A 24,736-nucleotide genomic window follows, 5' to 3' on the forward strand; every position below is an offset into this window, starting at 1 on the left:
AGATCCGGAAAAGAGTTGGTTTATTTATTGGGATTCCCCAGTCTGTCCGCCCATGAGCCCTTTTCGAAAATAGATATTTACACCAAAAGGAAGATGGTGGGGCTTGAGGCAGGCTGTTCAGGGAAGACTGTGGGTGCTGCCCCCCTCCCGGCCCACACACACCTAGTAGTGAAAACTTGTGAGATGTCCCCTACTAAGCTGCAGACTGCTGAGGGCTGGGACGTTCCTGCCTCAGTTTCCCTCTCTGTCAATGGGTATACCATTCCTCCTTACAGGGCTGGCGTGGGAACAGTGAAGGAGAACTCCGTTGAGGACTCTAGTTTTCTTCTCTCGCAGTATTGAGGAGATCGAAGCAGTCTTCTTCCTTGTTTCTCTGCCATGGCTTAAGTGAAAAGAGTCAAACAGACCTAGTTCAAATCCCGACTCTGCCCCTTCCTGCTGTGTGGCCTTGAGCAAGTCACTTAACCTCTCTGATCCTCAATTTCCTTATCCATAAAATGGGTGAATAGTAGTACCCACCTCACGGGGCTGTTATAGAGATTAAATGGAAAAGTGTATAATAAAGCCCTCAGCATAGTGCCTGGCACATAGTAAGTACGCTGTGACTTATAACTCAAGCCCAGACTCATGCGGGAGACTTGTGTCAGGCTATGTCTGTAGCGATGGGGTTGGGGAGCTCCTTAGGACTGGTTCCTGAGCTCTCACCAACAGCAACTTTGTGAGCTCCCCCCACCCTCCAGCTGGAGTCTCCTGCTGAGGGTCCCCAAACAGAGGTAGGAGTACTGGCTGGGTGCTGGTTCAGAGGCCTTGCAGAAAGAGGTCACCTCCACTGGTCCCACCACTGGTTTTCACTTAGTGGCCTGGTGGACTGCTGAGAACGCCAGCCCTCTTCTGTCAGCACCAGCCTCAGCGACCTGGGCAAGAGAGAGCCGGCCGCCGCCGCCGCGGACGAACGGGGCACGCAGCAGCGCCGGGCCTGCGCCAACGCCACCTGGAACAGGTAAGGTCGCGCCCTCCCGGGTCCCCAGGGTCGGGCTGGGGAGGGGGTCCTGACGCCGGTCCGCGGCGGGGGGCCACGCCGAGCGAGGAACCGTGCCAAGGGCAGAGCGGCACTTCACAGTTTACAAGGAACTTGCTCCGTGCTCCGCCGGAGTTGTGCGGGCTGGGAGGGAAGTTTAGTGCAACGTGTTCCTGAGACGGAGGGACGAGACCGAGGTCCCCGGGCTGGTCTGAAAGCGCCCAGCCAGTAGGTGGCGGGCTGGGCCCGGGACCCGCGTGCCCGTCTCCCGCCAGGGGTCTTCCCACGTCTCCGCTCGTGTGTCGGAGACAACCCGGAGGTCAACAGAGCAGGAAGTATTTTTCCCGTTTTGCAGACGAGCCTCCCGGGCTCAGTCGGTGGGTAGCGGCTGCGTTTCCTGTGTCTGCCTTTAAGGTCTCTTTGGTCGAGGGTGGGCGGGTAGCTTTCCCTTGAGCGGCCCCCTGTCCTCCCGGCTGTCAGCAGGGGTGCGGCAGCTGCCAGGCATTCCATAGAGGACCCTCCCCCACGGGGCCGCGCCCAGACAAGCAGGGGCGTGGGAAGACCCCCTTCCCCAGCTTTGTTTGAAGAGCAAGGCTGAGATCCGGAAAAGAGTTGGTTTATTTATTGGGATTCCCCAGTCTGTCCGCCCATGAGCCCTTTTCGAAAATAGATATTTACACCAAAAGGAAGATGGTGGGGCTTGAGGCAGGCTGTTCAGGGAAGACTGTGGGTGCTGCCCCCCTCCCGGCCCACACACACCTAGTAGTGAAAACTTGTGAGATGTCCCCTACTAAGCTGCAGACTGCTGAGGGCTGGGACGTTCCTGCCTCAGTTTCCCTCTCTGTCAATGGGTATACCATTCCTCCTTACAGGGCTGGCGTGGGAACAGTGAAGGAGAACTCCGTTGAGGACTCTAGTTTTCTTCTCTCGCAGTATTGAGGAGATCGAAGCAGTCTTCTTCCTTGTTTCTCTGCCATGGCTTAAGTGAAAAGAGTCAAACAGACCTAGTTCAAATCCCGACTCTGCCCCTTCCTGCTGTGTGGCCTTGAGCAAGTCACTTAACCTCTCTGATCCTCAATTTCCTTATCCATAAAATGGGTGAATAGTAGTACCCACCTCACGGGGCTGTTATAGAGATTAAATGGAAAAGTGTATAATAAAGCCCTCAGCATAGTGCCTGGCACATAGTAAGTACGCTGTGACTTATAACTCAAGCCCAGACTCATGCGGGAGACTTGTGTCAGGCTATGTCTGTAGCGATGGGGTTGGGGAGCTCCTTAGGACTGGTTCCTGAGCTCTCACCAACAGCAACTTTGTGAGCTCCCCCCACCCTCCAGCTGGAGTCTCCTGCTGAGGGTCCCCAAACAGAGGTAGGAGTACTGGCTGGGTGCTGGTTCAGAGGCCTTGCAGAAAGAGGTCACCTCCACTGGTCCCACCACTGGTTTTCACTTAGTGGCCTGGTGGACTGCTGAGAACGCCAGCCCTCTTCTGTCAGCACCTGCAAGGCTCCATGTCTCCCGCCATTGGACCTACGTCAGCTCCCACCCACCTCAGGCCTCAGGGGTGCTGCTGCTTGCTGCACTTCCATGTGCCAGGCCCCAGGCCAGCCCCACTCCTGGCCCTTGGCTTGCTGTGCCAACATCCTAGTCCAGCGAGGGAGGTATTACCACTACCTCCCATTTAGAGGTGCATAGGGCATGGGGCACCCAAGAGACCTGCTCACATCACACATCACCCATCACCTGCATAGGATGCAGCAGAGCCTGAGGCCCTCTTCTCTTCCCCAGGCAGGTGTCGGGGCTGAGCTGAGGGAGAGGCAAATTGCCTTCCCCAGCCTAGTCCCTGTGCAGAAACAGTGGGGTACCAGGGGACTCCTTCTGGTCCCTGTCTGCCTGCCCCCTCTCGTATGGTTCTCCCTGTGAGGGCCCCACAGGACAGCAGCCTCGGGCAGTCAGGGACAGCTGTGTCAGCCTGCAGGTCCTGGCTTGCTGTGGATTCCTCACTCTGAGTCCAGGATGCATCATCCCCTTTTGTCTGTGTGACCATTTTAGTTCCCTAGGGCTGCTGTAACAAATGCCCACAAACTCGGTGGCTTAACACAGCATGAATGTATTCTCTCATAGTTCTGAAGGCCAGAAGTCCAAAGTCCAGGCGTTGGCAGGACTGTGCTCCTCTGAAGGTTCGAGGGGAGGATCCTTCCTTGTCTATTCCAGCTTCTGGTGGCTCCTTGGCTTGTGGCAGCATCACTCCAGTCTCTGTCTTCACATGGCCGCCTTCTCTGTGTCCAAATCTCCCTCACCTTTCTCTTAAAAGACACCATTATTGTATTTAGGGCCCACCCTAAATCCAGGATAATTTCATCTCAAGATTCTTAATTAATTACATCTACAAAGACCCTATTTCCAAGTAAGGTCTGAAGTTGTAGGTAGGCATGAATTTCTGGGGACACTATTCAATCCACTTCAGTGGCCCTGGGCATGTCCCCTAAATTCCCTGCACCTCTGTTTCCTCATCTGGACATGGGGCAAAAATGCATAGCTCAGTCTGCCATGAGAATCAAATCTGTGTTCTCAGCCATTCATTCATTCATTCATTCATTGTGGCAGCACTGGGCTGGGCCCAGGGCATAGATTCAGCAGAGAACTGCCTCCTGGAGCTTAGAGTCCATCCATGGAGGTAGGAGTCTGAGAATGAACAAGGAGACGTGTTGCTTTGCCTCCCACGGATTTGTCACCCTTTTCCCCTGGGTGATGGAGCTGCCAAAGATTACTCAAAGCCCATCTCTTCTGAGCAGTGAGAAGACCCAGAAAGGGGTTAATCTCCTGGAACCCTCAAGATAGAGGCATGCCTTCCGTTTGGGAAATTAACCACAAATTGGGGTTCTCTTCCGGCATTTATTCTTCAGACCAGGAAGAGAACACAGGTGGGGTTTTTGCTAAGTACCGTTTAACAAGTTTAACAGTAGAAGCTGGTAACATGTAATTAAGTCGATCCACTAACAAAAGCTTGATTTTAGCAAACATTCTCTTCTTACAGCAATACAGCAATTTCCCAGTATCTTTACGTATCAATCAGTAACCTGTGTGTCTTTGAGCCAGCAACCTTGCTGTGTTACAATTCTTTATCTTACAACAGAGACTATATAGCCTGGGGAAAATTTACTGGTTTTTGTAAGGTCAATATTTGAAACTGCAAGGCTTTGGAAAACCAGGCCCCGTGAAGTACGTTTGCTTTATGCATATCTACAGAGACAAGTAAACAGACTGGGTAATTGCAGGTCGCGCTTAGTGCCGGGAAGAAGATAAACCGGCGCCACTGCAGCGCTGACCTGTCACTGGCTGTCCTGCGTCCCTCTCTCTCCAAGCACGTGCATTCCATAGGTGTGCAGGAAGCATTAATAAGTGAGCGGTGGATGCCCGGCTGGCTGGCCAGCTGCCTGGGCCTCCCTTGCAGACCGTAATGAACTTTCGGAAGTTGTTTGCTGAGCACCTACTGCTTATTCCTTGGGCAGGTTTTGCCCCTGCCCGTGCCAGGCTTGTGCTGAGTGCTGGGACTGTGCACATGTGTACCTGTAGGGCACTCCCGGGCTGGGCCGGTGACATAGGAGGATCCGATTCTCTGCATGGGCCCCAGAAGGCTTACCTGCCACTCCCACCCAGAGTCCTCATTCCCTCTCTCCATCCTTCCTCAAGGGCCCATGTCCCTGTCTGTCCCTGTGTTCCGCCCTCACCCTTGGCAGCCCCAGTCCACTCCTTGCAGGGTCTGGACCTCATGCCCACAGGGGGCCGTCAGCTCCAGGAAGCTCTCACTCTTGGGCTGAGGGGCCGGGTTGTGTTTTCAGAGGAGCAGGTACCACATGAGTGGCCACTGGAGTGTGCCCTGCAGGCAGGATTGAGGTAGTGTGGAGAAGGGAGGGCGTGCAGGCCAACCTCAGGAGCTGGGCTGTGAGGAGCTGGGTAGAGGTCGCAGCTGGGCAGGACAGCGTGGCGACCCTCTGACCTGGCCCCCAGCCTGCAGGCATGCTCAGGGTGGTTCTGTGCTCACACCCAGGCCTGGCTTCAGCCTCTGCCTAATGCAGGGATGTGCTCTCCGTTCCTCTCCTGCCTCCCCACCCCCAGGGGCTCCAGAGAAGCTCCTAGAAGATGCCCAAGATCCAAAGCAGACCCCAGCATACCAAGGGGGGCACATGGAGGTGTCCAAGCCCTCTGAGTCAGTGCCCAGCCAGTGCCCCCCACCTCTATCTGGGGATTCCCAGCAGAGCCAACCACCATAGGAGACCCCAGCTAGGGGTGGGGGGGAGTTCCCCAAACCCCATCCCTGCAGGCCCACCGCAACACAAGGCCCCTCCATGTGCATTTGGGCCAAAGGGTGTTAACCCTTACAGAGCACCTTCTCCTTGCCAGGCCTGGGTCTGCCTGAATGCCCGAAGCTTTAGAAGCTAGAGCCCGCCCCACGTTAGCTGGAGGCCCTGGGCAGGCAGGAGCGGCACAGAGCATGTGCCATCCGGCGCTGCACACAGAACGGGCACGTGGGCTTCACCTCTCACTCCCCACAGACCCACCTCCAGAACTAGGGTGACTGTCTTCAGCTTACACATAGGGAAACTGAGGCCAGAGGAGAAAAGGGACTTGATGAAGATGCCTCGTTAATATCAGGATCTGGGGTCTCAACCCAGGGCTGACATAATGCCCTACCCAGGGACTCACATATGTTCACGCCCCAGCTGGGGCTAGGGCAAGGTGGGTGTTGGTGGTAAGAGCTGTGTTCCATAGCTTGTGGTCATCTTGGTGGGGACACAGGCAGGGGCCTAAGGAATGTTATCTGCAGTCCCCTAGTCCTGCACAGGAGCCCACTGGGGCCACTGGGCCCAACCATCATGGAGTACGCTGCACCCAAGTCTCCTTCCAGCAGCACTGAGTGCCCCTTGCATGGGCAGTGCCATACGCTCACACTCTGATCTGTGCTGGGCGCTGGCCAAACCCTGGGCACAGATGAGCCCCTTTCATCCCACAACAACCCACAATGTGGACCTCAATACCCCCATTTTGCAGATGAGCAAACTGAGGCTCAGAGAGGTGCAGGGACTGCCCAGATCCATACAGTGAGTTGGGGCGGAAGCTGGGATCCAGCCCAGGTCTAATCTCAAAACATGCACTTATGCCACCAGCTTATGGGGTGCTCTAAAAAGCCGGAGGATGTTGGCTGAAGCCTCCAGGCTGGGCGATGGTGGGTTGGAGGCTGGTGGGGCATGCGTTTGGTGCCCACCCCCCCTTGCCTACTTGTTCTAGATCAGGCACTGGGTCCTGAGCCACTGCCCCTCTGAAGCAGTCAGGGTGTGGTCGGCAGAATAATGGCCCCCTCAAGTCCACGTCCTAGTTCCCAGAACCTGTGAGTGTGACACTTTACACAGCAGAAAAGACTTTGCAGATATGGTTACTTTAAAGATCTAGAGATAGGTATAAAATCTAGGGATTTATCTAGGTGGGCCCAGTGTCATCACAGGGTCTTTATGAGACAGAGGCAGGGGGTCAGAGTCGGAGAGCAGATGCAGCGATGGAAGCAGACAGAGTGGAAGACCCTGCACTGCTGCCCTTGAAGGTGGAGGACAGACAGGAATGTGGGCAGCTCTAGAAACTGAAGAGGCACGGAAAGGGACCCACCCAGAAGGAACCAGCCCTGCCCACACCTTGCTTTGAGCCTGTGAAACTGATTTAGAACTCCCAGCCTTCAGAACTGTAAGAGGACAGATGAGATGTTTGGAGCCGCTAAGTTAGTGGTCGTCTGTTACAGCAGCCACAGGAAACGCATACCCTGGGCCCTCTCCCTCCCCACCATGTCCCCGGGCCACCACTTCTGACTCCCCACCCACAGCCTTCCAGTGCCCTGCCTCAGGCTGGGAAGGGGACAGGCAGAGGTGGAAGTGAGGCAGAGGGGGCCTGAGGGTAGGCAGGCAGGCAGCCAGGGGAGGACACAGACACACCACTGTCCCCCTCCACAGCCCTTGCAGCACAGGTGGATCAGAGCCCCAGTTTGCTGAGTGGGCTCAGGTGCCTGCCTACCTAGGCAGGTGACCCTCGGAGAAACACTCCAAGCCCTTGCAGCCTCGCACGGGGGTGTGGGGTGGGTGGGGGGCTTCAGCCAAGTAGGCTGAAACCAGGACATGAGAGACAGCTGTTTGCTGAGGAGCAGGTGAGCACGCCACAGGCCTGGAGATGCTGTTATCAGTCCCATTTTCCAGAGAGTCAAGTTGAAGCCCAGCATGGGGGTGGGATTTGGTTCAGAGTCACCTACCTCCCGGTGCCTTTTACCCTGAAGAGGGGGCCAACAGACATTGTTCCTGACCCTCCCCCACTTCATCTCTTGAGGCTGGGCATGACACCCCCCCCTACCAGGTACAAATGAGGACACTGGCGCTCTGGCACCCTTTGATAGACGGGCCAGAGGGAAAACTGAGGTGGTCCTAAGCTGGGAGAGGGAGGTCGTGGGCAACTTCCACTCGGGCCTTATGCAGAGGCCCGTGCAGAGGCTCCTGTGCTTTCCGTGGGACCATTTGCCAGTGCCCCCACCAGCCCTTCTCGCCTCTGGTCTGGGCAGCCCCAGGCCGGGACAGCTGGGGTTTCACTTCTATTTTGGGGAGATGGCAAGTCACATGAGGTCCTCCCACTCTCCCCACCCTTCCTCTCTCCCCAAATGGCACACACCAAGGTTTCTTGTTTACCCAACTTGGACTCTGGAAAGAACGTGGAGCCCCTAGAGCTAGAGAGAAATGGGAAGGAGTGGGGTCCAGCCCGTGCACCCTCCCCCGCCCAAGGGTTTGGGGGGGCAGAGTTCCTGAGCAGCCGGGGGGCAGGGCCTGGTGGCGGTGCTGAGTATCAAGCTGTGTGACTGTGCTTTGGCCTCTCTGAGCCTCACTCTTCTGTAACCTGGGGTCTAACAGTCCCCACCACAGGCTGGTGGTTAGAGAAGGAGACTGAGAAAACCACTCAGGCTGCAGGGGGCCCCTGGGTGGGGTGTGGCTGCGGCGTGGTGGACACATACCCCTCCCTGGAACAGAACAAACAGGACTGCAGGAGGCAGGCACTGTGCTTATTAATATCGTGCCATGGATGAGATCGCCAAGGCACAGAGTGATTAGGTAACTTGGCCAAGGCACACAGTCAATGAGGGTACAGCTGGGATTCAAACCCAGGCCTGCACCTTGGACCAGGCGGGGGCTGGGGGAAGAAATTCAGGGTCCACCCGAGGGCAGGAGGTTGGGGTGGGGTGGGGATGGAGAGTGCGACAGGAGAACGTCACAGGCGAAGAGCCCAGGAGATGCTCAGATGCCTGTGTTGGCCGAATCCAAGGGCGTCAGCTCATTCGTGAGGGGTCCTCTTTGGGCCTTTCTCTGTGCTGCGCCCGTGTGAGGTAGGGGTGGGGGGAAGAGAGGTTTAATAGGAAGCCAAATAGATCTCTCCTCCCTGAAAAAGATTGTGTGTGTGTGTGAGCAAGGATGGGTCTGACCTGGGGGTCGGGGGAGGCTTCCCGAGGACAGGTGGAGAAAGCAGCAAGGACAGGCCCTGAGGCAGGAGGATGCAGTTCCTTGAAGGAGCAGGAGAAGCCAGGGCAGCTCAAGCTGGGCAGGGGGTGCAAGTGACAGGGTGTGGGTGCCAGACCCCAAAGGGCCTCAGGCAGATCAGGGACTCTGTCCAGAGACACTTTAGTGTAGGGTCACCTCTGTGCAGGGGTATCAGAGTGGGCAGGGTCCCTCCAGAAGGTGAATGGAAGAGCAGGAAGGACAGAGAAGCTGTAAGGACTGGTCCCTGAGAACAGGACCACCCCTGGGGGCTGCTCTGAGCCCCAAAGGCCCCACCCGCACTGGCTCCTTCCAGCTCCCTCCTGCCTCAGGACCTTTGGCCTTGCTGGCACCTCTGCTACTTCTGGATTCAGACAATGGGACCTCCATCCAGGGCCCCAGAGCAGGAACATCCCCACCCGCCACACCCCCTGAGGCTCCTCCAGCCGCCCAGTTCAGCTGTTGAGATTCAGGATAGTGGCTAATGTGGGACAGCTGGCTTCCTAACAGCCGGTGGACTCCCAGTGGGATTTTTACCTTCGTTTAGTCTGTAAATGAGGAGCAAGGCCCCGACCAAATCAAACTTGGAGTAGGTGAATTTTGTTGGAAAATTGGGCTGCGATCATGTTCTTTTTTGTAATAAAAGCTGGAGGGTCTGCAAAAACAGGGGTGGGGGGGCAGCTTTGTTGTGACAATTTTGTGGGGCTGGGTCCGTGAGCACACAGTGAGCCCCCACCCTGGGCCAGGCACCTGCTCCTTACAGCAGCCTGCGGGTGACACTCTCGTGATTTCCATGTTACAGACAAGAAGCAGGACTTAGAGAACACACATCCCTGGGCACGCAAATAAGGAGTGTTCTGACACCAGAGCCCTGGGTAGTTGGCACCACCGGTCAGATGATGTGTGTCCAGCACATCTTAGCCAGCGAAGCAGCTGCTGAGAAGCTGAGGGTAACTCCTGGACAAAGCTGGGTCTCAGCCTCTGGCCCGGCTGGGTCAGGAACCAGCTGTGGAAGCTGGGCATGATCCTGCACTGCTCAGAGCCTCCTTGCGAGGGTAACTCCTGGATGAAGCTGGGTCTCAGCCTCTGGCCTGGCTGGGTCAGGAACCAGCTGTGGAAGCTGGGCATGATCCTGCACTGCTCAGAGCCTCCTTGACAAATCTGGGATGCAAGGCCTGTGAGGCCTCTGCCCTGCCCTGCACTGCCTTCTCTGGGGCACAGAGACAGGAAGCCCTGCCCAGACCTCCATGTGGGGATGCTGCCTGGGGAGGGAGCAGCTGTTGGCAAGCACAGCGGTCCAACTCGCTAGCTCTGTGGTCTCTGGCAGAGGTCTTAGCCTCTCTGGGCCTTGGTTTCCTCATCTGCAAAATGGGCAGCCAGTCCCAGGAAAGGGTGGAATTAATGAAAGCAGACAAGAGTATAAGAAGCACAGTGGCTGCTGCCTGCTGCACGGTGTGGGTGGCAGCATGTAGCCAGCTGTCCCCTCCAAGCTGAGAAGTGTAGCTGCTGGTCTGTGGTGTGAGCTTTAGATCAGCTGGCCCTGGGTGGAAGGCAGCGTGCCACCCAGACCTGGTTCTCGCCCTGGGAGCTTGTGGCTGGCGGTGGGAACTAACAGGAAGGTGAATCAGCAGAGTGCTTGTGTGCAACTCTGCATGGGATGGGAGCAGGCCGGGGGGCTTCTTGGAGGTGGTGGCCTCTGAGTCAAGGCCCCGAGATGAATAGCTGCTTGCCTAGTGGACAGGGAGGAGAAGCATCTTCCAGGCAGGAAGGGCAATGGGTACCAAGACCCAGACACATGGCACTGTCTGGAGGGTCCAGTACTCTGTGGGGTTAGAGCTCAGGGTGCCCGGGAGTGTGGGGAGGGGCCATGTCTGGAGGAGCCTGGAATGCCATGGGCAGGACCTTGGGCCATATCGAGGGCAGTGGCCACCTCACAGAGCCCTCAGCAGGGAAGTGACTGGAGGGTGGGTGCAGTGGGGAGGTAGGAGGTGGGCTGGTGTAATCAGAGGTCTAGGCGAGCAAGGGAAGGGTGCGTAGAGAGATCTAGGAGGTAGAAATGGGTCGGACTTCAGGACTGAGTGGATTTGGAAGGTGAGGATGAAGTTTTCCCCAGTACTTATCAAGCTTTTCCCTTGAGCCAGAGACTGGGCACACAGTCACGAACAACACAGGCCCTGCCCTCTCAAAATCTGTACATAGCAGTGGAGACAAGTTAATCAAATAATCACATATACACACTGACAAATGCTGTGAAAGCCCATGATGGCCTGTAATCCGAAGGGAGGAACTGAGTGGGTGGGAGTGGGGGAGGGGCAGGGAAAACAAGCAGAAGATGGGGCATGTGCAAAGGTCCTGTGGGCCATGGCACCTTCCCCAGTGGAGCTGGGTGCAGTTAACACAGGGTGTGCAGTGCTCCGAGAGGTTAGGGGCCAGCTCAAGGGCACCTTGGATCTTGTGGTGAGGAAGGCTTTAGAGTAGGGGTCTGCAAGCTCTGGCCTATGGGCTAAATCTGGCCTGCTACCTGTTTTTGTAAATACAGTTTTATTGGAACACAGCCACGCACATTTCTTTGTGTGTTGTCTACGGCTGCCTTCACACCACAACAGCAAAGTTGAGTAGTTGCAGCAGAGACCGGATGGCCTGCAAAGCCTGGGAGATTTAGTCCCTGGCCCTTCGCAGTAATGCTCACCATCCCCTGCTTCAGAGGGTTTTGGTCAGCAGGGTGGGAGAGATAATCAGACTGGCACTGTTTGCACTCCCTCTGGCCTGAACATGGAAGCTCGAGGTGACACTGCTGCTGTGTAGGAACGCCATGATGGGCCTGAATTCGGGGGTGGCCGCGGAGGTGGGGGAGGGACCAGAGACAACACATGTAGAGCAGGCAAAGGTCAGCAGGACTTGGATAATCGGAGGTTGTCCCCCGGTTTCTGGCCTGGACATGGAGGGTTTAGGAGCACAGGAGAGGAAACAGAGTTTGGGCGCAGAGTGAGTGCGGGTGTGTAGGATGCATAGGAGCTTCCTGGTGACACAGGCCTGGGTCCCGGGAGGGCAGGGCAGGAGATGCAGGGTCTTGGGGTCTGAATGGGGGTGTGGACAGGGTCCTGCAGGGACGGCTGATCCCTGCCCTCTAGGACCTGCTCTCTAAGAGGAAGGACAGGCGTTCCCCATTCCTTGGTCAGAGCTAGAGGGGCTGGGCGGGAGAGAGGAGGAAGGGAGGCCTGGCGGGCAGTGGGGAGGGGTCTCGGGGCCTCTGGACAGCAATGTTCCTCTTCCCTCCACGTGCAGCATCCACGACGGGGTGATTGCTGTCTTCCAGCACAAGGGGCTGCCTGACCAGGAGCTCTTCAGCCTCAACGAAGGCGTCCGGTGAGTGCCTGCCGGTCCCCCGTTGGGCCTGGGTCTGTCAGTGGCAGGGAGGGCTCTGCCCAGGGTGGGAGACCTCGGCCAGGCCCCTGAGCCACCGGCCACGCTGGGCTCCACCCTTAGAGGCCATCCGCCAGCAGGAGGGCAAGGCTTGTGTTAGGCGGTGGCCACTGGGCCAGGACTTGGTCTCCCCAGCTCTGCAGGGCCTTGACCTCCACCAGCCACTTTCAGGCCTGGCGAGCCTGCGCCCCCACCCCTCCTGAGGATGTGCTTCATGGGGACACAGGGTGGAGCTGGGACAGGGGCTTGAGGTACACCCTCATTCCCAGCCGGTGTTGAGCACCATGAAGGATATTTATTCTGTTAAAGAGGAAGGACCCACCTGCCTAATGACTGGAGTGTCATTCCCGGAAAAGCAATTACAGCCGGCCAGACGCCCCTCATTTCCCGTGAGCAGCCTGGAAGTGAGGGGCTCTGAGGTAGCCGGGGATGGACGGGCGCCCTCGGAGGCAGTTTGTAGTGGCGAAGGCTGCAGCTCAGAGAGGTCGGGAGACTTGCCAGAGTCACACAGCTGCCACGAGGAGGCGTTTCCTTCCTGCCCTGACCCTTGCTACTCTGCCCCTGTGTCAAAAGGATGTCTGGGAAAAGAGGCAGTTAAATCCCTCTTGTTATTCGAGGCGGGAATCCCAGAGGAAGCCAGACAGGGCCAGCTTCTCATCCATGGGCACCCCCCGCCGTGTGGCAGAGATGAGCAGGCCCTTATGTAAGGATGAATCCTCGATGGCCTCGACGTTACTTGGGGCATCGTCTTTTGAGCCAGTCCAAAATTAGGTGCCAGGAATGTTTAAGTAATAGTAACAGGGTCTTTTTACTGAGGCCTTGCTCTGTGCCAGTCTTGGGCCGAGAGTTCTCCACACCTCACACCCATCTGCTGTTCACTGCAGCCCTGAGGGGCAGGCGCCTTACTGTGTCCATCTTACAGATGAGGAAACCGAGGCACAGAGCAGTTGAGTGGGTCACTTGCGGTCACAGGACTAGCGAGTGGAGCAGGATCCTGACTCCAGGCCTGTGGGTCCTTCAGAACTGCTCCTCATCCCCACCTTAGCTCTTCTCCACAACATTAAATTTGTGGCCACATTAAATTAAATGAAGTTAATTATGCATTAAATCCATAATTGGTCACCAGCTCTGATCCCATGAGAGAGCCCTTGACTGGAGCCATTGATTACACCAGCATCTGAATGTTCCTCCTCAGTTCTTAAGGCTGGTTAGTGACAGTCCCTCATCCGTGCCCAGGCATGGGTTAGGGGGTGAGGCCCAGGATGGTGAGTAGCAACTGGGGACTTTGACATCTGGCTGTGTGTGTGTGTGAGTGTGAGGGAGAGAGAGATAAAACTCACATCCCATAAAATTCTCCTTTTAAAGTGTACAGTTCAGTGGTTTTAGCATATTCACAGGTTGTACAACCATCACTATTTACTTCCAGAAAGAAAGCCCATTAGCGGTCACCCTCCATTACCCCCTCCCCCAGCCCTGGCAGATCCCCGTCAACTTTCTTTCTCCATGGATTTGCCTATTCTGGACATTTCACATAAGTGAAATCACACAACAGGTGGCCTTTGGTGTCTGGCTTCTCAGTGTAATGCTTTCAAGGCTCACCCATGCTGCGGCACGTGTCAGTGCTTATTCCTGCTTATGGCTGAATAACATTCCATTTTGTGGAAAACACACCATTTTGTTTATCAGCTTATCTGTTGGTGGCCATTTGGGTTGTTTCCACTTTTTGCCTTTATTAATAGTGCTGCTGTGGACATCAGTGTACAGGACTGCGTGGACCTGTGTTCCCACTTCTCTTAGGAACTGAATCGCCAGGTCACGCGGTCAGGCTGCAGTGCACGAACTTCTCCAGGAGCCGCCCAGCTCTTGCACGGCAGCTGCACCATTTCACGCTCCCACCAGCAGCACATGAGCGGGGGGGTCAATTTCTGTACATTCTCACCAACACTTGTTATTTTCTGGTTTTTTGACTCTGACAATACTAGCGGCTGTGAATGGTACCTCACTGTGGTTTCGATTTGCACTTCCCTGATGGCTAATGATGCTGAGCATGTTTCATGTGCGTCTGGGCTTTTCATGTACATCTTCTTTGGAAGAATGTCTGTTCATATTCTTTGCCCATTTTTAATTGGATTATGTCTTTTTATTGATGAATTGTAAGAATTCTTTCTGTACTCTGGATCTAGACTCTTACCACATAGTGATTTGCAAATCTTTTCACTTTCTTGATAGTGTCCTTTGAAGCACAAGTTTTTTTTTTTTTCCTTTTTGTCTTTTTTACTGACCGGTACCGGGATCGCAACCCTCGGTGTCTTGATAGTGTCCTTTGAAGCACAAGTTTTTTTTTTTTTCCTTTTTGTCTTTTTTACTGACCGGTACCGGGATCGCAACCCTCGGTGTCTTGATAGTGTCCTTTGAAGCACAAGTTTTTTTTTTTTTCCTTTTTGTCTTTTTTACTGACCGGTACCGGGATCGCAACCCTCGGTGTCTTGATAGTGTCCTTTGAAGCACAAGTTTTTTTTTTTTTCCTTTTTGTCTTTTTTACTGACCGGTACCGGGATCGCAACCCTCGGTGTCACGCCCGTACCGGGCACCGGCAACAGGATCGCAACCTCGCAACCCTCGGGTTTGCGCCCGCACCGCGCTCAGCCAGTGAGCGGGAACCGGTCTCCACATGGGATCCGAACCCTCGGCGGGAGCGCCGCCGCACTCCCAAGCGGCGCACTCTCCAGTGCGCCACCGGGCTGGCCCAGAAGCACAAGTTTTTAATTTTGATGAAGTCTGGTTGTCTATTTAGCCGTCTTTCTGGACTGCTTCCTTTGATAACCTTTCTTCTAAGGTACAGGAATGAACACAGTTTGCATAATCGTTTTTACAGATAGAAATCGTAGAGAGTAAGTCAACTCTGGGTAGCAGAAGGCTGCCTACTTAAGGACCCAAGCCTCTTTTTATGTTGATGTTTTTGGATGGCATTGTCCGTAAAGGACACATCACCTGACCCACTGTCATAGTCCGTTTCTGTTGCTTATAACAAAATACTTGGAACTGGGTAATTTGTAAGAAAATGAAACTTACTGCTTACCGTTTCAGAGGCTGGGAAGTCCAGAGTGCAGGGAACACATCTGGTGAGGGTCTTGGTGGTGGCAACAGTGAGCCAGCAGTCTCACAGGTAGTAAATGGTGGAATGGAGAGAGAGACGTGCCTCCTTTTGGTTTTACTTACTCACTCACTCACTCACTCACTTATTTATTTATTTACTTTTTGAAAAGATGACCAGTAAGGGGATCTTAACCCTTGACTTGGTGTTGTCAGCACCACGCTCTCTGAAGTGAGCCACGGGCTGGCCATATTTATTTTTTAAATATGGAACACTTCACAAACTTGCACATCATCCCTGTGCAGGGGCCATGCTAATCTTCTCTTATCGTTCCAGTTTTAGAATATGTGCTGCCGACGTGAGCACAGCACAACGTGCTCTTCTTCCAAAGCCCTCAGAACCACGCCCCTGACCACCATTTTTAATCCATTCACTACTGCACAGTCCTACAATCCAGTCACCTCATCAAGGCCCCACCTTCTAATGACCATAATAGGATTTCCTACGCTCAGCAGTTACAGTGGGGATTAAGCTTCTAATATATGAACTTTGGGGGACACAATTCCTTTAATCCACAGCACCCACCTTCTTAGACACAGCACCCACCTTCTTAGTATGCAGCCCAGGTGCCCTTGTGGTGCTCTGCCATCGAGGCCATTCTCCCTGTGCTCAGTGGCCGGGCTGCCCCACCCTCTGTGGTCTCGTGCCACCCTATCTCTGCAGGGTGCTGCCAGGGCATCAGTTGGGGCAGCCTCTTTCCAGCATCCGGTGTGACTGCTCCTGATCTGCCTTGGATTGTGAGAAGCGTGTGGCTGAGTCCCCAGGGTGGTGCAGGAGTTTGTGGGCAGGAGTTCGTACTACCTGTTCTGGTCACTGCAAGGCCTCTCCTGCCTCCTCCTGGACTCCTGGCTGAGTCGTAGATGATCCGCCCCTGCCCAGCTCCAGCACGAGGTCCTGCTGGCTCAGCCCCTGACGGGAACCAGCAGGCCCCTCTGGGTGGGGCACCCATGGCTGCTGTCTTGGGATCCTCCAGCTCCTTCCCGCCCATCCTTCCTGAGGCTGAATCTCAGGTGACAGCCTGGCTGTCCTCTCCTACCCCTACAGGGCCTGGGATTTGCTGCAGTCCCATGTCCTGGGACTCCACTGCTGCAGTTTGAGGCTGTGGGGTCTGTGCTGCTGCTTGAAGCCATCCACAGCCCCTTTTCTTCTCTTGGGTGGGATCTCTTTATTCCCAGTATGCACGGGCTGGCCTGGGGCTCCCCTTAGAGTGGGTTCTCCCTCCCTGCTGTTAGAGAGTCCATGGTGGGCTCACCTCAGGCCTGGTAGCTGTGCCCATAACTTGTCAGCCTGTCCCACTGGGGGCGGTGGTGCTCCTGGGTTTAAGCGACCTTAGTTTTGTTTCCCCCAATGCCTAGTTGTCCCCTGCCAGGATCGGCAGACCCCTCCTAGTATCCACTGCCTGCTCCCAAATCCAAGGTTAAGAGAGCATTTGACTTTGTCACCCTCTGACTCCTGGTGGCCAGGTGTAGAGCGGGAGGGACAAATAAAGCCCCACAGAAAGCAAGCCCCAATTGGGCTTTTTCTTCAATGTGTTGCCTTTGAGAAATCCAGCCAGTCCTCTCTGCACAGCAGTGCAGAGCCCTCAAAACGACTGTGCATGTTGAAATTGTACAAACCGAGTTTAGTAATCCGTGGAGAAATAATGATGGTTCCAGATCTTTAAAAACTTTTGTCAGAACATTTAAAGGTCTCTGTTGGGTATAAATGTATAGAGAAATGAGAAAGATAGTAAAATGAATATTTATTTAGTACACTGTAATTTAAAACACTAGGAACATTGAGAAGTGTTTTATTTCTTTGTAAAAAACTTATCAAGAGAATAAAAGAAAAAGTAAAACTTATCAAGAGTAGTTTGAACAGTGTTTTCCTGTCAGAGCCTGTTCAGAGAATCACTACTATTTATTTGTTTGCTGGCACTTTCATCTTTTGGCCAATTCCTCTTTCGCTTACCCATTTTTATAGACCCTCGTGTGGATTGATCGCTGGGAGACCAGGAGGCAGCACAACTACACGCTTTGCTGTCTGCCCATGAACTGCACAGTAGGTGCTCAGGGACCAATCACAGGCCAGCTTTGAAGGAAGTGATTTGATTGGTCACTGATCATCATGCACATCTGTTACCTATATTGTGATTTGTGGGCTGGGGAGCTAGCAGCAGATACCGTACTTGATGCTCATGTGCCCTGGGGACTGAAATTTGGACTGTGCTGTTAGGTGACTAGTGTTATTTAACTAAACCATGGGAACAGAAATGTATGTGTATCGGAACCATGCAAAGTGAGGACTGTCTGTAATTCAGGACTTGCAAGGAAGTTTTCCTAATGGGAATAACAACCAAAAAATTAAGATTTCTGCTGTATTTGGTTCAGAACATAAAGACTATCGGTGATGTTGAGTCTTGGTCCTTGACACTGACAGCACCTGTGTCTTTAATCTGTGGTTGGGGGCCGAGCCCGTGGCGCACTCGGGAGAGTGCGGCACTGGGAGCACAGCAGCGCTCCCGCCGCGGGTTCGGATCCTATATAGGGATGACCGGTGCGCTCACAGTGCTCACTGGCTGAGTGCGGTGCAGCCGGTCTCAAAAAGGACAAAAAAAAAATCTGTGGTTGGCGTGGAATGTGACACTCTCCCTTCTCTCAGCTCCTGGAGGTGCAGTGGGAGGAACTGTCAGCATTGAGTGTCAAGGACACGGTTCAGATTCTCACTCTTGTGTAATGTGTGGCCTTGGACCAGTCACTTGATCTCTCTGGGCCTCTCTTGCCTCCCCTGTAGAAGGGGAGCCCCAATCAGTGCCTGCCGCTGGGTCGGTGAAGACTGAAGGAGCTTCTCTGGAGTAAAGGAGGAAACACTTGGGAAGACGCTCTGCAGGGGGAGGGAGAAGGGGCTGTGGGCATCTGCAGGCTCTGGGATTTGGGCAGGTGTTGGAGGCCCAGCCCTGCCAGGTGTCTGCTCAAGAAAGTGCGAGGCACAGCAGCATTCATTTTCCCTCTTGGGACCCCTCCACCTCCTCTTCTGTGAAATGGGTGGGGGGATGTGCTGGACGTGCAATCAGCCCCTTCACCACTGGGTCGGTGGGACTTGTCCACCCTCGTGTTGTTGGGCTGAACGGCTGGTCTCCTGCTGCCTGGGAGGCCCCCACCCCGGCCACCAGGTACCCCCATGCCAGCTCCATGTGGTCTCTGACTCAGTATCATCTCCCCTCCTGCCCACAGGCAGCTGCTGAAGACGGAGCTGGGGTCTTTCTTCACGGAGTACCTGCAGGTGGGTGGGCTTTGCTCTCCAGCCGGGCTGGGTGCGCTTCCTGAGCTATCCAGAAAGGACGGGGTCAACTGCTCTTGGTGGGCACAGAGCACTGGCTCCACGGCAGTCTGCCTGGGTTCAGAAGAAGTGCCTCTCTGTGACTCAGTTTCTCCATCTAGCCAATGCATATTGTCATAAAGGTTAAATGATAAGATGCAGGTGAAATCATAGCCTTGTGCCTGGCACATGGTTGGACCTGCAGTCATCCCTCCACCCCTCCCAGAATGTTCACAGACGTCATTTGGTGCCATGAGCACAGCCCAGTGCCATGGGCAACATGGTGACGGTCGTAGCCGTGGCATCAGCATCACCCCAGGCCTCTGTCCCAGGCACATAACATTTGTTGTGCCCTGTGTGGCCAACAGGCCTGTGCAGTCGATGAGCACACAGGACCTGGGGCTCAAAGAGCTGAAGTGACCGGCCCAAGATCACACAGCCTGGGAGGGGCTGGGGCCCTGTGCACCACAGGGCATCTCATGCAGGCCCAGAGCAAGTGTCCCCTTGCCCAGTGGGTGGGGTGAGGATGGGCCTGCGGTTCCTCATGTCATATGGTTTTAGGGGTTTTCATTTATTTGTTTGGGGTTTTCTTGGTTTTTTGGTGGCTGGCCAGTACAGGGTCAGACCTGGACCTTGGTGTGTCAGCGGCACGTCTACCCCCTGAGCTAATGGCCTGCCCAGTTTTAGAGGTTTTTAAATTATTTCACAGCTTAATTGAAGTGAAATTCATATACTGTACTATTCACTTATTTAAAGCATATAATTCAGTGGTTTTTAGTGTATTCATAAAGTTGTACCACCATCACCACTATCTAATTCTGGAACTTTTTCATTACACCAAAAAGACACCCTATGCCCATTAGCAGTCGCTCCCCATCCCCTCCCTCCCCAGCCAGCAGCAGCCACCACCCTGCTTCCTGTGTCTGTGCATCTGTCTATGCTGGACGTTTCATATCCATGGAGTCACACAGTAGATGGCCTTGTGAGTCTGGTTTCTTGCACTGAGCATCATGTTTTCAAGGTTTGTCCACGTCACAGCATGACTCAGTACCTCATTCCTTTACATGGCCAAATAGTGTTCCGTTGTATGGAGAGACCACATTCTGTTTGTCCGTTTGTCTGTTGCTAGACACATGGGTTGTTGCCACCTTTTGGCAATTATGGGTCTTGCTGTCCCATGCTTTCATTCTCAGCCGAGATCCCCCAGGCAGTGTGCACAGGGCCCGTGGGGTGTGATGGTGGCCAGCAGGCCAGGCCTCAGCAGCTAGCCCCCCTCTTCTTCCAAGTCCTCCTCTTTCACCGTGGGATGTACAAGGCAGCCCACCTGCCTGGCTCAGCCCAGTGCAGGAGGCTCCAGGCTCGGCCTGTCTCAGAGGATGTTCCTGCAGCCCCTCCTGTCTTGTGACAACCCCAGAGGGGGTCAGTAGTTGCCTCCCAAGGTAAGCTGAGGTTCAAGCCATGCAGCAGGTGGGCTGCGGGACCTCGGCGAGTTGCTTGCCCTCTCTGGGCCTCGGCTGCTTGTGGGTGGACTCTTGGGGGCCCTGCTGCCAGCCAGGACAGCCTGGGGCACCCACAGGGCAGCGACAGCACCTCTGTGTTTACCTTCAGAACCAGCTGCTGACGAAAGGCATGGTGATCCTTCGGGACAAGATCCGCTTCTACGAGGGTGAGTCTGGTGGTCCCGTGGCTCGGACCATGTGCAGGGCCAAGCCTCATGCTGGCTTGGCTGCTGGGCTTGCTGGGCATGGTGGCTGGTGCCACAGGACAGTGGCACAGCAGGTGTGCGTGCTGAGAATCACGGCCCTGCCAGGACCTCCTGGGGCTCTGGGTGGGAGGCGTGGTTCTCTAGTCAGGGTGGCTTGGAAGGGCCAGAAACAGCCCCAGGGGTAACAGGGCCAAGATACGTGCCTGAGGGGACCTTGAGGAGAGAGTCTGCCCCCAGCCTTGTTGGAGCCCAGGAGAGCTGTGAGTTGTCAAGGAGAAACCCCCGTTCCTCCTCACTGCCTGTCGCACCCTCTGGCCTTGGTGAATCCCACCCAGTGGCCTGTGAGAACCCCCGTCAGGGCCTTTGAGGATTGGAGAACTGGTTTAGGGCAAAGGCCCTGGTACTCAGAAAGGAAGGGGCAGGGGCAGCGGGCCATGCCTTGAGGGAGCCGGTGTCCTGAGCTTGGCGATGGGTGTTCAGGTGAGTTTTCTCTTTTCATGCTCACACCCACTAAATGAGGCCCTTTGGGTCATTGTTCCCAAGTGGGGACGACAGTGATGACAGGTGAGTTGTCCTTGGCCACGCGATAGATGAAGGGCGGAGGCAGGACTCGAACCCAGGTCTGCCTGACTCCACACCCTTTGCCCTCCGGTAGGCCCCCGAGGTCCCAGCTGGCCTCCCTGCCTGGGTTGGGCCTCAGCACGTGGGCAGAGAGCCGGGACCGCCTGCCAGGAAGCGCTTCCTTGCAGGAGTGAATTGGCCTAAAGAAAGGCCAGATGACGGGAGGACGCAGCTCACACCGAGCCTCGTTTGCGAGGGCCTGCCTGTGCGAGGCGCAGGGCGTGTGCTCGCTGTGCTAGTCTGTCCTGAGTGCTTTACATCTGCTACCTCATTTCATCCCAGCAGCCCTGTGAAGGAGGCACCATTGTTATCATCACTGAACATATGGGGAAACCGAGGCACAGAGAGGGTCAGTATCTCCCCCAGGCCATATGGCTGCCATGTGGCAGAGCCGGGGTACAAAGCAGGCAGCGGCTCTCGAGCCCACACTCTTCCTTCTGCTGCTCCAGCTTCCTCCTCAAGGCCTCACTCTGACCCTGGAAAGAAGGGATGTTAGCCCGTTTCACAGAGAAGCAGACTGAGGCCTGGGGGCCAGGTGTGCGCCATGTGAACTTGGAGCTGCATGTCCTGTGTTCCTTTCTCACTCCACTGTGCACATTGGGTGGGACCAACCAAGGCCAGAAGCATGAGAAGGGCTGTGAGAACCATCAGACCAGGCAGGGAGGCACAGGCAGGCCGGGATCTGGGATGGCTTCCTGGAGGAGGCAGCATCTAAGCCAGCAGGACAGAGCCATGAACATTTGGCACCTGTGCCCTCCCACAGCCCTCTCCTGACTCAGCACAATCCGGCGGTGCCTGCGCCGGCCACCCTCCCACCAGCTCCAGCCCAGGAGTGCTGGGGATTGTCAGAGAAGGGGAGTTTTGTGTGTCCTCGTGGACCTGTGCCTGAAGCAGCCAGGGCCTCCCAGTGGGAGCGCCTGCCCAGCGGAAGGGGCAGAGGGCAGCCCTGGGGAGCGCCACCTGGGGGCTCAGCATCCCCCTCTGCCTTGCCAGCCCCATCCAACCTCCCTGGGACTCAGGGACAGGCACGGAGCTCCAGGCTGGGAGTCAGGAGCCCCAGCCTCCAGGGGGGCTCCATGAGGCCACAGACTCATCATTTCCTCTCTGGCCTCAGTGTCCCCATCTTAGTACTGTGCGGCTGGATGGGTTCCATCCCCATGAGTACTCACTACGTGCCAGGCTCCAGGTGGCCTCTGAGGACCGGGAGATGGAGGGGACCCAGGCCCTGCCCTGTAGGGACTCACAGCCCATTTGGGACACAGACATGGACCAGATGGTGACAGTCCAATGTCATGAATAGTAGGGCAAAGGGAAGCCCTTCGGAAGGACGGGTTAACTCTACGGTGGCAGGCAGGGAGGGCTGCCCGGAGGCAGTGGCCCTTGAGTAGGGCCTCAGAATGTGTTCTGTTCAGGAGGATGTCTGGCCCCTTTAGCCCCCATGCAGTGGGGACAGTAACCCACTTGACCCCCCCGCAGGGCAGCCTCAGGAGCCTCCCCGTCCTACCCACACCCGTCTGGGTCCCAGTGAGAGCTCTTCACCTTGAAACTGCTCCCTGTGGCCAAACACGCCCTCAGCCCATGACTGTGCCAGAGGGGGCGGAGGGAGGTGGACCCCGTATGGGGCAGCAGCCCCTGGACCTGGCTGCCTGCCCGTTCTCTCCAGCCTCCTGTGAGGCCTTGGACTTCAGCCTCCCAGCAGGGCAATTCCAGGAAACGGACAGCATGGAGGAGCAGCCCTGGGGCAGCGGGCTCCCTCCCTGGGAAGGGCGAAGGCTGGGCTGCATCTCCGGCTATGGTCTGATGGGCTCCAGCTGCAGCCCCCCAGCAGCTCCTCTGAGGGGGGCCTGTGGTCTGCCGGCTGCAGGCCCTGGCATCTGCCATCTCTTGTCCACCAGGACCCTGAACCTGGTGTAGGTCATGTGACAAACTGTGCCACCAGTGGCCTTTGCACACTTGTCTCCATGTCTGTGCCATGGCCGTCCCCTGCCACACACCCTTGGCCTCCGCTCCACCAGAGCCCTGCTCGTGGCCTTTACCACCACCCCGTGGTCATCACCGACCCTGGGTCTCCCTGAGCTGTGACATTTGAGCCAGGGGTCAACCCAGTTTGTTCCTCTTCTGGGGCCTGCACAATCACCTGCAGCACCCATGGACTGAGTAAAGGAGGAGAGAGAGATGGACGACACTGACCGCCCCCAGGGTGAGATCCAGCCACAGCCCCACGTGGGCTGGCTGCATGCAGAGTGTCAGCGCCTGCCACAGCCGGTCTGAGCCCAGGCACAGCCACCTGCACACCCCCCATGTCATGTCAGCAGCAAAACTGATCCTATTTTATCCCTGCCTTTGTGGGGTGTTTATCCACCCATTTTACAGAGGGTACCACTGAGACTCAACTTGAGGAACTTCCCTGAGGTCCCACAGCGAAGTGCAGAGGGGGTTTCAACTCCGTGCCATCCAACTCTGTAACCCCCAACACACCCAGTGCTCCCCAGGTGCTTCCAGATGACAGTCCCTGGCAGAGAACCCAGCCAGCAGACAAGGCTATCCTTACTGGCCCCTTGGTCAGTGTGTGGCTCTGGCCGGGGCTTGGAGTCTGTGTTTTACAACCTCTGCTTTCCGTAGCATTTCCGCCCCGTGGGCTGGAGAATCGCCTGCACTCAGCAGAATGCGGGCCTGGCCGGTGCCCAGAGCCACCCCACGACCGGCCCAGGGAACTGAGCTGCCTTTCTTCCTGCCGCAACGGTGGCAAGGAACTGAAGGGACTTTGTGTGCAGCAGTTCCGCAGGGCAGCAAGCATCCGCCGTCCCAGGCATTCCTGCCCACTCCCGACACCCACGGAACCAGGTGTGGGCCACCCAGGGAGCCAGGAGTGCAGCAGGGGGCAGCAGCTGGACCACACACAGGCCAGGCTGTCCTGGGCCCCCTGGGGCTGCTACTGGCCAGGCTCCATTCCCAGTGCCCTCGATGCGTGCCAGTGCCTGCCCTCCCTGGGACCCAGCAACCCTTCCTTCTAGCTCTGCTCAGCGCAGGCAAAACAGCCAAGGGTTCCGCACATTGCATCTCACAGTGGAGCCCAGAGCCAGCTTGGGGCACCTCAGCTGTCCCCGTCCCCCAAGGGCTGCCCACCCGGTGGATGGCACCACTCCTCCCAGGGCTGGCAGAGGTGCCACAGGGCTTTTCACATATCTGCTTTAGAGGTTCACATGCCAAGATGTGCCCCCCATGCCATCAGTCTGGCAAGCCCATCCCCTGTATCCAGCCCAGACAGCACCTCCTCCAGGAAGCCCTCCCTGTCTAATCCTCCGCCCTTTCTCCTCTCCTCCTACCTTGTGTGGTGCTGCTGTTGGGCATGATCTCCCTGGCTCCCCAGACCTCACCAGCGGCCGCCTGGAGCGGGATGGCCCTGGGCCCTTGAGGGGGAAGACTGAGACTGCAGCCAGGGGGGCTAGCGGTGGCACCCCTCCTCCCGGTGGCTTGGTCCCTTTGTCTGCTCAGTGGAGGTCACCCCTCACTGCTGTCCTCATAATTGCTGTTCAGTGTCCTGCTTCCCTGTCATGTGATGGGTCTGGGGCTGTTTGGGGCTTGGCTGGGTCCCCAGTGCCTGGCATCAGGCCTGGCACAGAGAGGGTGCTTTGCAAATGTTGGTCGGAGGGACGGAAGAATGGACAGGCTGGGGAGTGGGAGGCTGAATTCCTCAGGCGCCTGGCAGAGCCGTTAAGAGTCTGATGAGACTAGGCTGTCGCTGAACCATGCGGGGTGCACCTGTGTTGGCTACTGCATGACAAGAGACGGTAGTGGCTGCTGGCATTTCCCAGCACAAACTCCGTGCAAGCACCCCATGGTGTAGTCCCTTTCCATGCCGCCAGCTCCGGGAGACTGGCCTGTTACGATGCCCTCCTGTTTTACAAATGGGGAGGCCAAGGTTAGCAGGCCACAAGCTGCCAAATGGCAGAGCTGGGCATC

General features: G+C 56.1%; 1 protein-coding gene across 1 annotated transcript in view; it reads left to right on the plus strand.

Annotated features, from left to right (window-relative positions):
• The first annotated feature begins 906 nt into the window (after positions 1 to 906).
• Positions 907 to 24,736, plus strand: part of PRR5 (proline rich 5 (renal)) — a 29,831-nt gene continuing 6,001 nt past the window's right edge. The window contains exons 1-4 of the mRNA XM_008580839.1: positions 907 to 1,000; positions 11,859 to 11,939; positions 18,363 to 18,411; positions 20,056 to 20,113. Of these exons, the coding sequence (XP_008579061.1) occupies positions 20,077 to 20,113 (37 nt within the window). The 5' untranslated portion in view covers positions 907 to 1,000; positions 11,859 to 11,939; positions 18,363 to 18,411; positions 20,056 to 20,076. The remainder of the gene's footprint in view (positions 1,001 to 11,858; positions 11,940 to 18,362; positions 18,412 to 20,055; positions 20,114 to 24,736) is intronic.

Source organism: Galeopterus variegatus, unplaced genomic scaffold (genome assembly GCF_000696425.1).
Source record: "Galeopterus variegatus unplaced genomic scaffold, G_variegatus-3.0.2 Scaffold2169, whole genome shotgun sequence".
NCBI lineage: Eukaryota > Metazoa > Chordata > Mammalia > Dermoptera > Cynocephalidae > Galeopterus > Galeopterus variegatus.